General features: G+C 17.1%; 3 protein-coding genes across 3 annotated transcripts, besides 31 other annotated features; 1 reads left to right on the forward strand and 2 right to left on the reverse strand. All coding sequences in view use genetic code 6, as the record gives it.

Annotated features, from left to right (window-relative positions):
• The first annotated feature begins 641 nt into the window (after window positions 1-641).
• Window positions 642-716: a microsatellite.
• A 206-nt stretch (window positions 717-922) lies between these two features.
• Window positions 923-1086: a microsatellite.
• Window positions 927-1104: a microsatellite.
• Window positions 1046-1094: a microsatellite.
• Window positions 1105-1188: 84 nt separating the features above from the next.
• Window positions 1189-1241: a microsatellite.
• Window positions 1242-1418: 177 nt separating this feature from the next.
• Window positions 1419-1466: a microsatellite.
• Window positions 1467-1530: 64 nt separating this feature from the next.
• Window positions 1531-1571: a microsatellite.
• A 1441-nt stretch (window positions 1572-3012) lies between these two features.
• Window positions 3013-4072, reverse strand: IMG5_107750 (hypothetical protein; the record flags this gene model as incomplete). Its single annotated transcript, XM_004034993.1, has 3 exons — window positions 3013-3331; window positions 3391-3479; window positions 3860-4072. 3 exons carry the CDS (start codon window positions 4070-4072, stop codon window positions 3013-3015), a joined length of 621 nt encoding a protein of 206 aa, XP_004035041.1.
• A 1067-nt stretch (window positions 4073-5139) lies between these two features.
• Window positions 5140-5233: a microsatellite.
• Window positions 5141-5213: a microsatellite.
• A 268-nt stretch (window positions 5234-5501) lies between the features above and the next one.
• Window positions 5502-5544: a microsatellite.
• Window positions 5545-5640: 96 nt separating this feature from the next.
• Window positions 5641-5698: a microsatellite.
• IMG5_107760 (succinate dehydrogenase, putative) lies at window positions 5654-8098 on the forward strand. The gene is made up of 5 exons (XM_004034994.1): window positions 5654-5801; window positions 6040-7191; window positions 7237-7663; window positions 7721-7797; window positions 7854-8098. The coding sequence occupies exons 1-5, from the start codon at window positions 5697-5699 to the stop codon at window positions 8004-8006; spliced, it is 1914 nt and encodes a 637-aa protein (XP_004035042.1). The 5' UTR covers window positions 5654-5696; the 3' UTR covers window positions 8007-8098.
• Window positions 5656-5698: a microsatellite.
• Window positions 5661-5698: a microsatellite.
• Window positions 5816-5881: a microsatellite.
• A 203-nt stretch (window positions 8099-8301) lies between the features above and the next one.
• On the reverse strand, window positions 8302-9093 carry IMG5_107770 (vesicle-associated membrane, putative; the record flags this gene model as incomplete). Its single annotated transcript, XM_004034995.1, has 3 exons — window positions 8937-9093; window positions 8454-8877; window positions 8302-8406 (listed from the first exon to the last, which is right to left on the reverse strand). The coding sequence occupies exons 1-3, from the start codon at window positions 9083-9085 to the stop codon at window positions 8302-8304; spliced, it is 678 nt and encodes a 225-aa protein (XP_004035043.1). The 5' UTR covers window positions 9086-9093.
• Window positions 8638-8677: a microsatellite.
• Window positions 8639-8670: a microsatellite.
• A 119-nt stretch (window positions 9094-9212) lies between the features above and the next one.
• Window positions 9213-9260: a microsatellite.
• Window positions 9261-9531: 271 nt separating this feature from the next.
• Window positions 9532-9588: a microsatellite.
• Window positions 9589-10419: 831 nt separating this feature from the next.
• Window positions 10420-10700: a microsatellite.
• Window positions 10593-10637: a microsatellite.
• A 184-nt stretch (window positions 10701-10884) lies between the features above and the next one.
• Window positions 10885-10944: a microsatellite.
• Window positions 10885-11054: a microsatellite.
• Window positions 10887-11052: a microsatellite.
• Window positions 10889-11078: a microsatellite.
• Window positions 10903-11053: a microsatellite.
• Window positions 10919-11101: a microsatellite.
• Window positions 10929-11020: a microsatellite.
• Window positions 10988-11028: a microsatellite.
• Window positions 11043-11099: a microsatellite.
• Window positions 11092-11116: a microsatellite.
• A 3555-nt stretch (window positions 11117-14671) lies between these two features.
• Window positions 14672-14731: a microsatellite.
• Window positions 14732-14818: the final 87 nt, after the last annotated feature.

Consider the following 14818-nt stretch of genomic DNA (forward strand, 5'->3'; position numbering starts at 1 on the left):
TGTTTTATACTTTTATTCTTTATTTTCGAAATCCATTACTTTTTATTTTAAAATTTGCTTATTTTTACTTTCAAAATTATTTAAAATATTTATTAAAAAAAATAATTTTTTATTATATTTTTAGTTTTTTCTTCATTTTGTTCGATTTATTATAATAGCAATTTTAATATTGAAATATTGATTTTATATCAATTATATTTAAAAATTATAAAAATTAATAAAAAAGAAGAAAAACGATTAACATGATATGTTAATAATATAATAAATAAATATTAAAAAGAAGAAAAATAAATTATATTATTATTTATTATATATATATAATATCTTTCTTAGTAAAAATTTTTATATAAAATACAAAAATTCTTATAAATTTTATTATAAATTATAATATTATAATTTTTTTAAAATAATTAAAATATTAAGATAATAAATATATTATCTTAATAAATTATTATAAGAAAATTAATATAATAAATATAATTTCTATTAAATAAAATTTATTCAAAAAATATTATATTAATTAATTTTCTATATATTGTCTATGTTATTTTTTTAAGTAAATACATATTATATAAATAATTTAAAGACACATTGGAAAATATATATATTAATTTTAAAAATATTTTTTTTACTGATTGCTCAATTAATTTTTTAATACTTTTTAATTTAATATAAATTAATTGATTTTAATACTTCTAATTCCTAATATATTAATTTCATAGTAAATTAATTCATTCGATCCAATAATTATTTCTATCAATACATAATTAATAATAAAAAAAAAATTCGATTATTAAATTAAGAAATATTTTATATAAATTTTGTTTTGTATAAATATATTTATATTCATATAAATATAAAAAGATATTGAGGTTAAAAAAAAAATTATATTAATTTATTTATATAAATAAATAAATGTAAATATTATTATTATTATTATAAATTTTATTATTATTATAAATAAAATTATTATTATTATTATTATTATTATTATTATTATTATTATTATTATTATTATATTTTTTATTGTTATTATAATTATAGTTATTATTATAAATTTTAATATTAATATTAATATTAATATTAAAATTAATTTTTATTATATTTATATAAAAAAAAATTTATATTTTAACATGTAATTTATAATTTTTTTGTTTTTATAATATTTCATTTTTATTATTATTAATAATAAATCAAATAATATTTAATAAATATAAATCTAAAATATCTAAATATATATATATTTTATTTATTTATTTAAAATAAATTAATTTTTATTTTAATAATACATAATAAATTTTAATTCTTAATATTTTTTTGATAAAAATAAATATAATTTTATTTAACTTATCTGTCTTATTAGTATTTTTTTAATGTATTTATAAACAATAAAAAATGTAAATATTTATTATTTCATTATATTTTAAATAATAATTAGATTAATAAAATATTTTAATAATAATATTAAGTATTCTTTTTTTTGTTACAATTAATTTAAACATTTTCTAAACTTATATTCTAATTAATTAACTCTTATATTTTAATAATTTCTCTAATATTTGTAATAATTTTATAATCATACTAATTACATTTATTTATAAATTATTGTTCTTGTTTACAATTTTATTTTGGTAATTATTAATTTAAATTTTATATAATGTAATTTACAAATAAAATTTTTAATTATTATTTGAATATTTAAATGTATTTTTCTTTTATTTTATGTTAATTTACTTTTATTAAGATCACCACCTAAATAAAATAAATTATATGAACACATTTAATTAATATTTTTCTTAATAATAATAACTATTTTATATTTTTTATCAATATTAATGAGAAAATAATAGAATTTTATTATATAAACATATTTTTTTTTTAAATTAGAATAAAGTATTTATTTTAGTGTTTTTTGTAAGTTAATATTTAATTAATTTATAATATTGTTAGCAATTTTATAAATAAAAAATAAATATAAAACATAGTATAGTAATAAAATGTTTAAAAAGAGAAGGATATTTCAATTTTTATTATAAATATCTAAAATATAAATTTTCAAATTAGTCTATATTTATAATGTTATAAGTAATATAAAAATTGATTTCTGATATATTGTCGCTAAGTATATAAACTTAAGAAAAATTATATTAAATATTCTAAAAGATAATAAACAATCAAATATATTATTTATTAATTAATATAATTAGTTATTTAATTTAAGTTTAAATAAAATTTATAATTTTCAACAAAAGCTAAGTTTAATAAAATTCTATATGGAAGAATAATATTATAAAACTTTTAAATTTAGACTATTTTCCATAATAACTTATGTAATACGCTTAAAAAATAATTTAGGGAGAATAAAAAGTTATTTTTATAATTATGATTAATTATTAATATAATGCATTTTTACCAAAATACTAATAATTTTTATTTTAATTAATAAAAAAGGTTAATGAATTTTTTTTTTCTGTAAATGATGTTGGCATATTTTTAAACAAACATTGGTCAACATAATTTTATTGAAGGCTAAGTTTATATACCCTTTTTTTAAGAAATTAAGTACCTTCTATTTTTTAAGATTATTTAATTTTAAAATTATATTATAACTTTTATTCTAAGTATCTTAATTTATTAAATGGCATTTATTAATTTTAATTATCTTAAGTTGAATAAAATTGAAATAATAATAATAATTTTATTTAATATAATAATATTAAAATAATTAAAATTAAGAAAATATTTCTACTGATTTTTTTAAAAGTAATAAAATGCATATCGAAATTTAATATAAAATAATATAATAATTTGATAAAAATAGTTTAATTTGTATTTTAAAAATTTTTAATATTGATATAAAAATTTATTGAAATATCTTTTATTATAATAAAACATCATATATAATGGAGTATATATTAATATCTATATTTATTAAAATTAAATTGATTGTATATAGAAAAATTATAGAATTTTTTGTATATATATTATTATTTAAATAACTTTTTAATTATTTCAAATTTAGCAATCTTAAATTTCTCCTGATATAGGATATACGAGAGTAAAAGTATTATTTTTTTCAAAATTTCCAGGATTTATTACAAATGATTTTTTTTTAATAATTTTATTATTATTCTCATCTTAAAATCCATCGATACTTTATTCCAATAATCCTTCATTTTAATCATTTTCAGTTAATTCATCAATTTAGAAATTAAATTAGTCACAATAATTATCTGCCAATACTAAAAAATCAGGATTAAAATAAAACTACAAACTATGATCAAGATTCCAAAATACAGGTTTTTACATCATTTATAAAGGAGAAAGATGTCTTTAAGATATAATAGTTTATATATAATTAATTTAAATATCTTTATTTTAATTAATTACAATTTGTTTTTTTCTTAAATCACGTAGAAAATCATTTCTTTAGAAAATAAAGGTTTTTCCAAAAAGAGAAATTCGACAAGGATTTTAAGCTAATTTTAAAAAAGGGATTTATTTTTTAATATCTTCAAACATTTCTTCTACGAAACTTTGTTTTGGTTATATATTTTGGGCTTCCAATATCATTTATATTAGGTATAATTAACCAATAAGCATTTTTTTTGAATTAAGGGTATTTATCTAGCATCAAACAAAAATTATTAAGGCTTTCTTTAATTTCCTCATTATCATTTTCACATGTTATTTATTATTTACTAAATATTTATCCCATTAAAACAAAAACCAATGGCTTTAAAGAATGCTATGTATATGTATATAAAATTTATTCAAACTTTTTAAGCACAGATCTATTTGATAAACAAAAGTTACTAAAAATACACAAAGAATATTGATTTTTATTTTCCATATCTACATATTTATTCATTTCAAGATCATAAATACCGATTTCTTCTTACATTTGCATTTAATTTTACATTTTAATTCCCTTTTCAAGTTCTAATTCTACAATTTTACTTAAATGTTTTTACACTTTTGCTTTTGTTCCGAAAAAATCGCCCTGTGAAGAACTTATTATATCATCATATTTTGGTAAAATAAATTCTTCTACTCTAAACTACCCAATCATTTAGTCAAATACTCCTAAAGCAATTACAATAGAACAAATAGCAATATATATCCTTCTTTCACAATTGTATTTTAAGAAATACTTATTTTTACAGAACTGAATAAGTCTTGCATATAAAATTCATTCGTGAATCCTTCATATATAATACCAAGAATATACTTTCTTTGTCCTTAACTACCTATAAGAGAACCTATTTCACTAATCAAGATTTGCTAATTTTCCTAATTCATGCTATTTCTTTTATCAATCTTACCAAATTTATAATATGAACTGCGCTCTAATTTCTATTTTATTAATAAATAACGGTTTTAGAATAAATTTATTTTTTATTGAGCAGAAGTTAAAGTATTATCATCTTAATTTATTTCAGGAATTATACGGTATTAGGATTAACATATAGAATATTTTAATCGAGGAATTTCCTTAAATGTATCTAAAATAACCAAAATATTTTATATTTTTGGTCTATTAAAGAAAATGGATTTATGAATCTTTTATTTCTTCTATTTCCATTGGATTCCCTTTTTCTTTTTAGCGAATTATTAACTCTATAGATGCCTTTATTGTATTCTCTTCTATTATTATTGAATTTTGCGGCTATAAATGTCGAATGTTTTGAACTATTTGGGATATCCTACCGAATGTTTGCTCACCTTTTGCTATATTCTCTTAATTTAAATGCTGAGTTATATGAGACAAGCATTCTGGACGAAGAGACAAACCTTCTTTTTGAAAAATTTAAATAATTTGGCGTATTTCAACCATATTACTATAATATATATATGATTTTTAATTAATTTGTTTTTTTTATAATATTTTATAGCGGGTAAAATATGCATTATTTAATGAAATAAAACATAGTTAATATCAAACATTATTTTTAAATAATAATATTTGCGCTAAAATATTAAATATATAATAGTAATTTAACTATTATATAATAAATTATGTAATTCTTAAATAATTTAAACTTTGAAAATTAAATTAAATTAAATTAAAAAAGAGGAAATAATATTTATTATTTAATATTTTTATATATGAATTTAATTTAATATTTTAATATGAAAATTAATATATTTTATTAATTTTTTTAATTTAACTTATTATTTTTTTAATTTATTTTAAATTATTTTTATTTATTAATTTATTTTATTGAATTTAAAGTGGAATTTCTATTTTTTTCTTATTCATATTTAATTTTGGCAAAAGAAAAAATTAATTTTTGATTATTATGATAAATAATTAATTCAAATTAAAAAAAATTCCTTTAAATTAATTAATAATTTTTTTAAGTTTTAATATATTTAATTTTTTATAAATGTAATTTGCAAATAAAATAAAAATAAAATAAATATTTTATTTAAAGCATTTTTATTTATTAAATATATTATATAAAATAAATTATAAATATAAGGGATTTAATTATAAATATTTTTTAATAAGAATATTTATTTGTTTATTAAAATAGTTATAGATAGGATAATAATGCATAGTAAATTTAAAACAATTAAATAAATTATTTTAAGAGAAATATCATTTAAAAAATTACATATATAATTAATTGCTCAAAAAAAAAAAATCTAAAAAAAAAATTATAAATAAAATAAAATAAAATATAAAAAAAATGTTGAAATTTTTTTCCAGTACATAAAGAGTTACCTTGCACAATAAATTATGTAAAAATTTTGTAGTTTTAGCAAAAGAACATCCAGAAAAAGGACCTTCATAAGTACAAACTAATAAATAATCTAAATATATAAAATATTATAAAATAAAATAAAAATTATTTATATCTAAAATATAATAATAAAAATAAAAACAACAAAATATTGATATTATTTATATAAAAATAAAATATGAAACAAAAGTTCATAACTAAAACTAAAAAAATGAAAAAAATAAACTATATTTACATAAAATAAAAAATCACATTATATAAAAAAATAAATATATTTAAAAAAATAAAGGGATATCTAACAAATAAATATACAGTTATTGATCACACATATGATGCAGTTGTTGTAGGAGCTGGAGGAGCAGGACTTCGTGCAGCTTTTGGTTTAGTTGAAGAAGGATTTAAGACAGCTTGTATATCTAAGTTATTCCCAACTCGTTCTCATACAGTAGCAGCATAAGGTGGTATTAATGCTGCATTAGGTAATATGACAGAAGATAACTGGAGATGGCATTTTTACGATACAGTAAAAGGATCAGATTGGCTTGGAGATTAAGATGCTATTCATTATATGACAAAAGAAGCTCCTGCAGCAGTACTTGAATTGGAATCTTATGGTTTACCATTTTCAAGAACTCCTGAAGGAAAGATTTATTAAAGAGCTTTTGGAGGACAATCACTAAAGTTTGGAAAAGGAGGTTAAGCAAGAAGAACATGTGCTGCAGCAGATAGAACCGGGCATGCAATGTTACATACTTTATTTGGAAGATCTTTAGGTTATAATTGCAATTTCTTTATTGAATATTTCGTTTTGGATTTGATTATGGACGAAGAAGGAGTTTGTAGAGGAGTTATCTGTATGTCTATGGCTGATGGTACTATTCATAGAATAAGAGCTCATTACACTGTATTAGCTGCTGGTGGTTATGGTAGAGCTTATTAATCATGCACCGCTGCGCATACTTGTACTGGTGACGGTATGGCTTTAGTTACTAGAGTTGGTTTACCTTTGGAAGATCCTGAATTTGTCTAATTCCATCCTACAGGTATTTATGGTTCGGGATGCTTAATGACTGAAGGATGTAGAGGTGAAGGTGGTAAACTTATTAATTCAAAAGGAGAAGCTTTTATGGAAAGATATGCTCCAACTGCTAAAGATTTGGCTTCTAGAGATGTTGTTTCTAGAGCTATGACTATGGAAATCTTAGAAGGTAGAGGTGTAGGTGAAAAAAAAGACCATATATATCTATAATTAAATCATTTGAGTCCTGAAACTCTACATACAAGACTTCCTGGTATTTCTGAAACTGCTAGAATATTTGCTGGTGTTGACGTTACTAAAGAACCTTCTCCTGTGTTGCCAACTGTTCATTATAATATGGGTGGTGTACCTACTAATTGGAAAACCGAAGTCTTGACCTAAGATAAGGATGGAAAAGATAAGGTATATATTATTTTAATTTTATTTTATTTATTATTTATAAAAAAGATTGTTCATGGATTATTGGCTGCTGGTGAAAATGCATGTGCTTCAGTACATGGTGCAAATAGACTTGGCGCTAACTCTTTACTCGATATTGTCGTTTTCGGAAGAGCTGCTGCTAAATTGGTTAAGGAAAAACTTAAACCTGGTACCCCTCATAAAGACTTACCTAAAGATGCTGGATTATTAAGTTTGGAAAGAGTTGATAAACATAGATATGCTAATGGTGATTTTACTACTCATTAAGTAAGAACTGCTATGTAAGAAACTATGTAAAGGCATGCTTCAGTATTTAGAATCGAAAAAATTTTATCTGAAGGTGTTGATAAAATGGAAAAAATTTATTAGTAATCAAAAAGCTTAAAAACCTTTGATAGAGGTCTTGTTTGGAATACTGATTTGATTGAAACCTTTGAACTAGAAAACTTATTATGTAAATTAATAATAGATTTATACAAATTTTTATATATATTTTTTAATTATTTTATAGTATGTGCTAAATAAACTCTTTATGCTGCACATAATAGGAAAGAATCTAGAGGTGCTCATGCAAGAGATGATTATCCTGTATTTTATTATTTTAAAAATTATAATAATAAATATGAATATTTTTATTTTTATAGGAAAGAAACGATAAAGAATGGATGAAACATTCATTATCTTGGGTCAAAGATTTAGATTCTGGTAAAGTTGAAATCACTTTTAGAGATGTTGTTAATCAAACTTTAGATGAAAGCGAAGTTAAACCTGTTCCTCCTGCAAAGAGAGTTTATTGATAAAAATATTTGATTAACTTTTTTTATTTTATATTTTATATTTTTTTAAAAAACAATATTATAATAATATTAATTTTATTTTTATTTTAACGAAAATAAAATAATGTTTATTCGAATTATATTAAAAAAAATATAAATTATAAATTTTAATTGTAAAATCAGAAAATAAAAAAAATTTGTTGATTTTAGAATAAAATAAATAAATATATATCTAAGTCTTTTTTTTAAAATAAATACATTTATTTTTAATAATATTTATTATTATTTTAAAATTTTACTTCTATTTATTACATCTTCATAAAATAAAAACAACTAATAATATAAGAATAACAATAATAATTGCAATAAATATTTTAATTCGAATATTTTTCCAATATTAATCTCTTCTAACGTTATTTGCCTATAAAAAAAATTATACATATTTATTTTCAAATTCTAAATAAATACTTGTTTCTTTATGTTAGATGCTGTTTAACTCATATTAACTGTTTTTTTAACTGCCATTTCTATTTTTTTTTCTTTTTCAAGAACTTTATCAATATTATCGTTCATAACTACTTTTATTTCATTTAGATTATTTTTTATTTTTGTTAAGTTATCATCAGGGTTAGAATTATAAAATTTCTTATTTTAAATAATAAAATAAAAATAATAAAAATAAAAAAAAAATACCATTTTTTATTTTATTGTTTCTTCAAAAGTATTTTTAAATGAATATTATAAAGCATTTTCTCGTTCTTCTTATTAAAATTAATTCTTAAAAAGACCTTTTATTTCATTTAAAAATGCAAAAGCAATTCTTTAAGGAAAATCAGTTTAAGTAATACATAAATATGTATAATTAATCTCATTTATATAATGGAACATATAACTTTTTCGATATTATTTTAATTAAGATAAAATAAAAACAATAATTAATTTATTTTTTACTCTTTATTGTATTAAAATGTAACTTTTTCATTTTTTTATAGTTTAGGTAATAAACTCTTTGTGATTATTTCAAAGTTTCCTGTTAAAAAAGCAAAGTCAACTAAAGTTGTATCGTCTCCTCTTGATATAATTGCATATACGATTGACATTTTGATGAATTATTTAGTTTTTCTAAAAAAATTTATAAATTTGAATATTTTTTAGTATATAGTATATGGATTTCTTTTTTATTAAATTTTTAATTGCAAGAAAATAAAAAAGTAAATAATAATAATTATTTATTATAATGTTTTTATTTAAATTTATTTTAATGTTAATTTATTTTTTCTAAGTTATATGATAAAAAATTTAATTAAAATTTAAAAATGTATTTTTTTAATTATAAACAAAGTTAAAAAAGAAAAGAGTAAATATAACTAAATCATATAATTAATGCAATTTAAATTATCTTACTTTTTTAAAAATCTTTTTTTTTTATTATTCGGTATTTTTTTAAAAAAAAGACTAAAATCCGAATTTTATTCCCATTTTTTTTTGTCAATTGTATTTCTTTAAAAAAATAAAGATAAAATAAATTTAATAATATTAAAATGTAATATTATTTATTAATAAATATTTATTATTATTTATTCATTAAATGTTTATATTTTTAATATTAATAGCATAATTACAGTGTAATTCGTACAAAAAATATTCTGAGCAAACAAAATTTTTGTATTTTCTTTAGAAATATTATTATGCTTAATTTCCAATAAAAAATATATTTAATTAAATTCAGATTAATATTACTTTTGATTAGAATTTCCTTTTATTTTGATTGAATTAGTTATTATTATGACATTTAACTTTACACACCCTAATATAAATCAAAAAAAATTACAGTCATTTAAACCTGTCTTAATATAGGGATATTTTATTTTTTAATATGAAATTTTGAAATTAATATTAATAAATATTTTTTAAATATTATTTGAAGATAAATTAATTATTCGATATTATTATGGCATATTTATGCTATTATGTTATGATATTTCTTATTATTTATCTTAGAAATTGTTTTTTTGTTAAGAAATATATAAAGTGTATCTTCGCTTTCAGAATTTTATTCACTCTAATCAGTAGTAAAAAATTATTTCATATTGTTTGAATATATTAGTATGTCGTTAAAATTAATTAAGATTTTAATTTTATATAAAGTAATTAATGATAAAAATTTATATTAATAATCTTTTATAGATAAATTTTAGTTTTGCTACCCATTGAATGTATTTTTTACAAATTATTTACAATCATTAAAATAACAGAAATTATAATCAAAATTATTAATCCTTTGTTATTTTTAAATTCATAACTAAAAGGTAATGAATGAATTATTTTAGAAAAATATATTAAAAAAATCAAAAAAAATTATTTTTTAACTGGGAAAAAAAATTATTAACTTCACTATTCTCAAAAATTATAATTTTTAAAATTTATATCAATAAAATATATTAAAAAAAATTACCTTAATATTTATTTAACTTAGAAAATTAATTTTTTAATAAATAAAATTAATTAAAATGAATAAAATGTAATATTGAAAAAATTGTATGATTAATAAAGTATTTATTTAATATTAGTAAAAATGAAATATATTAAATAAAATTAACATAATTTTTTTAAATTAGAAAATTAATTTTAAATAAATAAAATTAATTTTAAGTGAATTTAATGAAATATTAAAAAACTGTATGAATAATTTACTATTTATATAATGTTTGTAAACTAAAAAAAAAAAAAAAAAATGTATAATATTAATAATTAAAAAAAAAAATTATTAATTTATTAAGTTTATAATATAATATTATAAATAAATTAAATAAGTATTAATGCAAAAAAAAAAAAAAATATTATATATAATAGTTATTTTTTGTTAAAAAAATAAAATATTTATTAATAAAAATATATGTATTTATTTATTTATTTATTTATTTATTTATTTATTTATTTATTTATTTATTTTTTATTTTTACATTTTATTTTTTTTATTTTTAATAATATTATATTTTTTATTTTTTTATTTGAATTTTTATTTTATTTTTAATTTTTTTTTTTCTTTTTCTTTCTTTTATTTTTTTAATATATATTTAGCTTTATTTTTTTGCATAATTTTATTTTATTTTTAAAATTATTTTTAAAATAAAATAATTTTTTTTTTTTTTATTAATTTATTTTAATATTAATAACATTTATAAAATACTTTATTTTTTTAATAATATTATCATTATATATATTATTTCATTATTTTTATTGATTAATATTATTAACTTAAAATATTTATTTTTGATATTCAGACCTACATATAGGGCAAACTTAATTTTCTTTTAAATTATATCTTTCAAAAGCCTACATACAATTAACATGAAATACATGAGTACATGATAAAACATAAAGATTTTTTTTGTTATTTTAATCAAACAAAGAATTAAAGCAAATAGAACAATCTTTATCACATCTTTGAATAGATTTATCTTTAATTTAGTTCCATTGATTATCTGAAATATGAACTTTGTTATTATTATCTTAAACTTTCTCATAGTCTGGATGATTAAATACAATTTAATGATCTTTATCTAAAAATTAGTTAACATTTTTCATATTTCTTTCTTTTATATCTTAAATTTCTTTTATTTGGTAATATATATCATTAAGATTCTTCTGAATATTTTCATCGTATTTTTTAAGAATTCTTTAAGTATTTTTAGATTTTTATTCTAATGTATTAATTACTTTTGAATTAATTTTACCTAATTTATAACCTAATATTTTTCTTCTTAATCTTCCTGATTATGCTTAATATTTCATATTTAATAAATCATTAAAAAAACGATATCTTACTTTTCCTCCACGCCATCTTTTCTATATTAAAATTGCACATTTTATTATATACTTTTTATATCCTTCATCCCAACTCTTTTTATCATAATGCTATTTTCTACATATAGGACATGCTTTTATTTAATTATGCTTTTCGAAACTTTCCAAACATTTTTTATGAAAAACATGAGAACAACTTAGAATTGCTTATTATTAATCTTTAAAATCTTCTAAGCAAATAGGACATAATCCTTCGTCTCTTTTTTTTGATTTTTCTTCTATTATTAACCAGTCTTCTCTAGTTAATGGTTTTTCAGGTGCCTTAACTATTCCGAGTCTTATATTTATTATATTATTAACTTTTTTACTTTTTTTAAAAAATACCTTTAAGCTAGTGTTAGACTTTAATAATATTTTTACATTTTAACTTCATCTTCTTTTAATTCTTTTTCTGTTCTAATTTTATCAATTTCATCAGGAAAAAGAGGCAAGGAAGTTTTTTTTTTATTTTCCTTAAAATTATTATAATTTAAATTTATTTTTGCATGATTAATAATTATATTTTTGCTTTTTTAACCATTTCTTTGACTATTAATTCTTCTTACTCTTTGAATTTCACTGTTTGTAGATACAAGTGTTTATTCTTCTTGAATTTGTTCATTTTTAGTATTTATTTTTGGAAGGTTTTTATTAGAATCGGCCAAAGTTTAATTTGAATAATTATTTTTGCGACCCCATTCTAATATTTATTAAGCGCTTATTTTTAAAAGTTTTTAGTTTTCTTATTATTGAATTTTTTATACTGTTCGGTTTTTATTTATGAATTTTTTATCTAATATTATGTTAGCTTATCTTAAATAATGATCTTAAAGCGCTGCTGAATGAATATATGTAAGGTCATTTGTCTATTTTTTATTATTTTTCATTTTTTTTAATTTTAATTAATATATTTATATATTTTTTAGGTTTTAAATTTAAAAAATATATGGTTTGAAAAAGTTATAAAACAATCGGATTTTTATTTTGAAAATCTTTAATAAAAAAATTAAAGTTAAAATATTTGCTAAACCAAAATTAAATAAAAAAGTATTTTAATTATTTAATATTAACTTCATATAAAAAATAAGTAAATGATTTAAAAAGTCTACGAAAATTGATATAATGAGACTTTCAACAATTTATGTTCCATTTAAAATATAATTTTATTTTAAATAAAATATTAGTGTTATAAAACTATATTTTTTAATAAATTTATTTTTATATTTTTTGTTAAATCGTAAATAATATATGTTTATAAAATAATATTAATTTAATTAAAAGCTTTGTATTTTTGTTTATTTTGTTTAGCAAATAAACGAGTGATTATCTATCATCTTAATTAAAATAATTAAACAATAAACTTTACAATATAAAATAATATATTTAATTAATATTTTCCAATATTATTTATTAAGAGATTCTTAAATGCAAGAAACTGCATTATATACATGAAAAAAAAAATATAGTATAGAAAAATAATTATGATATATAGACATAAAAATAGAAATATTTCAATTTTATAAATTTATAAAGAAATCACTCTAATCTACAATTTATAATTCTAAATTATTTTCGTTAGCTAAATGTAAAATAGCAATTAAACAACTTTATAAAGTGGTTTTATAATGAATATTTTCAATATACCCTAAAACATCAGAAAACTTATAATGTCTATTATCATCTTAATCAATATTACTTTTTTATTCAACTTAACTTTAAATATTATTCCAAATATTCTTTTTAAGATCTTATATTTTCATTCTTTTGTTCTGATAACTTTTTTAACTGTAAATTTATTCGTCTTATTGGACATTATTAATGTTATTATTTTCATTTTATTTTTAAGTTTATAAATTTATATCTTAATCAATAATTTCATAAATTTCGATTTCCTCATCTTCATTAAAGCCTTTGTATTCTTCAAAATTATCTTGCTAATCTGTACATTTAAATTAATCAGTTATGTAATTTTAATGCTTATCTTCTATACAAATCAAATTCGTTTTGAAAAATAATCTTTAAGGATTAAATTAATAAAGCTTACCTATTAAAAACTAATTTTATAACAAAACATTATCTTTTTTCAGCTATCTTTGTCTTTTTTACTATTTTATTAAAAGTGTTTCGTTTGGTATTAAAATATCTTTGTCTAAAAAATTGATTTGATATACCTCTTAGCTTTTCTTACTTTATTTTTGTTTTCTTTCTTTTGATTTTAAAGCTTACTTTTTTATTTACCAATTAAATGGATGCTATTATTAAAATTTTTGACTTTCTTGTAGAAAAGCAAAATTGATTTCTTGTCTATTACTACAAAAATCAGTATCTAAATTAGAGATTTTTTCATTTGAATAATATTATTATGAGCTTGCCTGATAATTTTAAGAATTAAATTCGCTTTGTTAATTTTATGTTAATGTTGAATATATTTCTTGCTTTAAATTTTCATATTTTAAATCTTCTAATTTTAAAGATGTTTCTAAAAACTATTATTAAGTTTAAGTATTATAGTCATCTTAATTATTTATTTAATTACTAGTATAGTTTTAATCATAAGTTAAATTATTTAAATCAAAAATATCAAACATATTTTCTTAAAATTCATTTAATTTATCAGACAACATTAAATTCTAGTAGTTTTCCAAAAATAAAAATTTATTCATATTGTAACCAGTTGTATTATTTTTTTATTCAGCAATAATATTGGAACTACAATCAATTTATAATAATAAATCTTATTAAACTTGAATTGTATTTAACAAAAATCCCTTTGAACTCCCATCGTCAAATTTAGAACTGGTTTTATAAAATAGAGGATCTACTTCAAATTAAATATCATATTTTTATAAAGTAATTTATTATATATTTTTTTCTAATGTAATTTCATTTTATTTTTTTATTTTCTTCAATTATAACATGTCTTTTTCTTCATTTATTATATCTTATTAATCATTTTCATTATATTCTTATTAGGTCCTAAGTAATCC

The sequence above is a fragment of the Ichthyophthirius multifiliis genome (genome assembly GCF_000220395.1).
Source record: "Ichthyophthirius multifiliis unplaced genomic scaffold scaff_1120509250885, whole genome shotgun sequence".
In the NCBI taxonomy this organism is placed as follows: Eukaryota; Ciliophora; class Oligohymenophorea; order Hymenostomatida; genus Ichthyophthirius; species Ichthyophthirius multifiliis.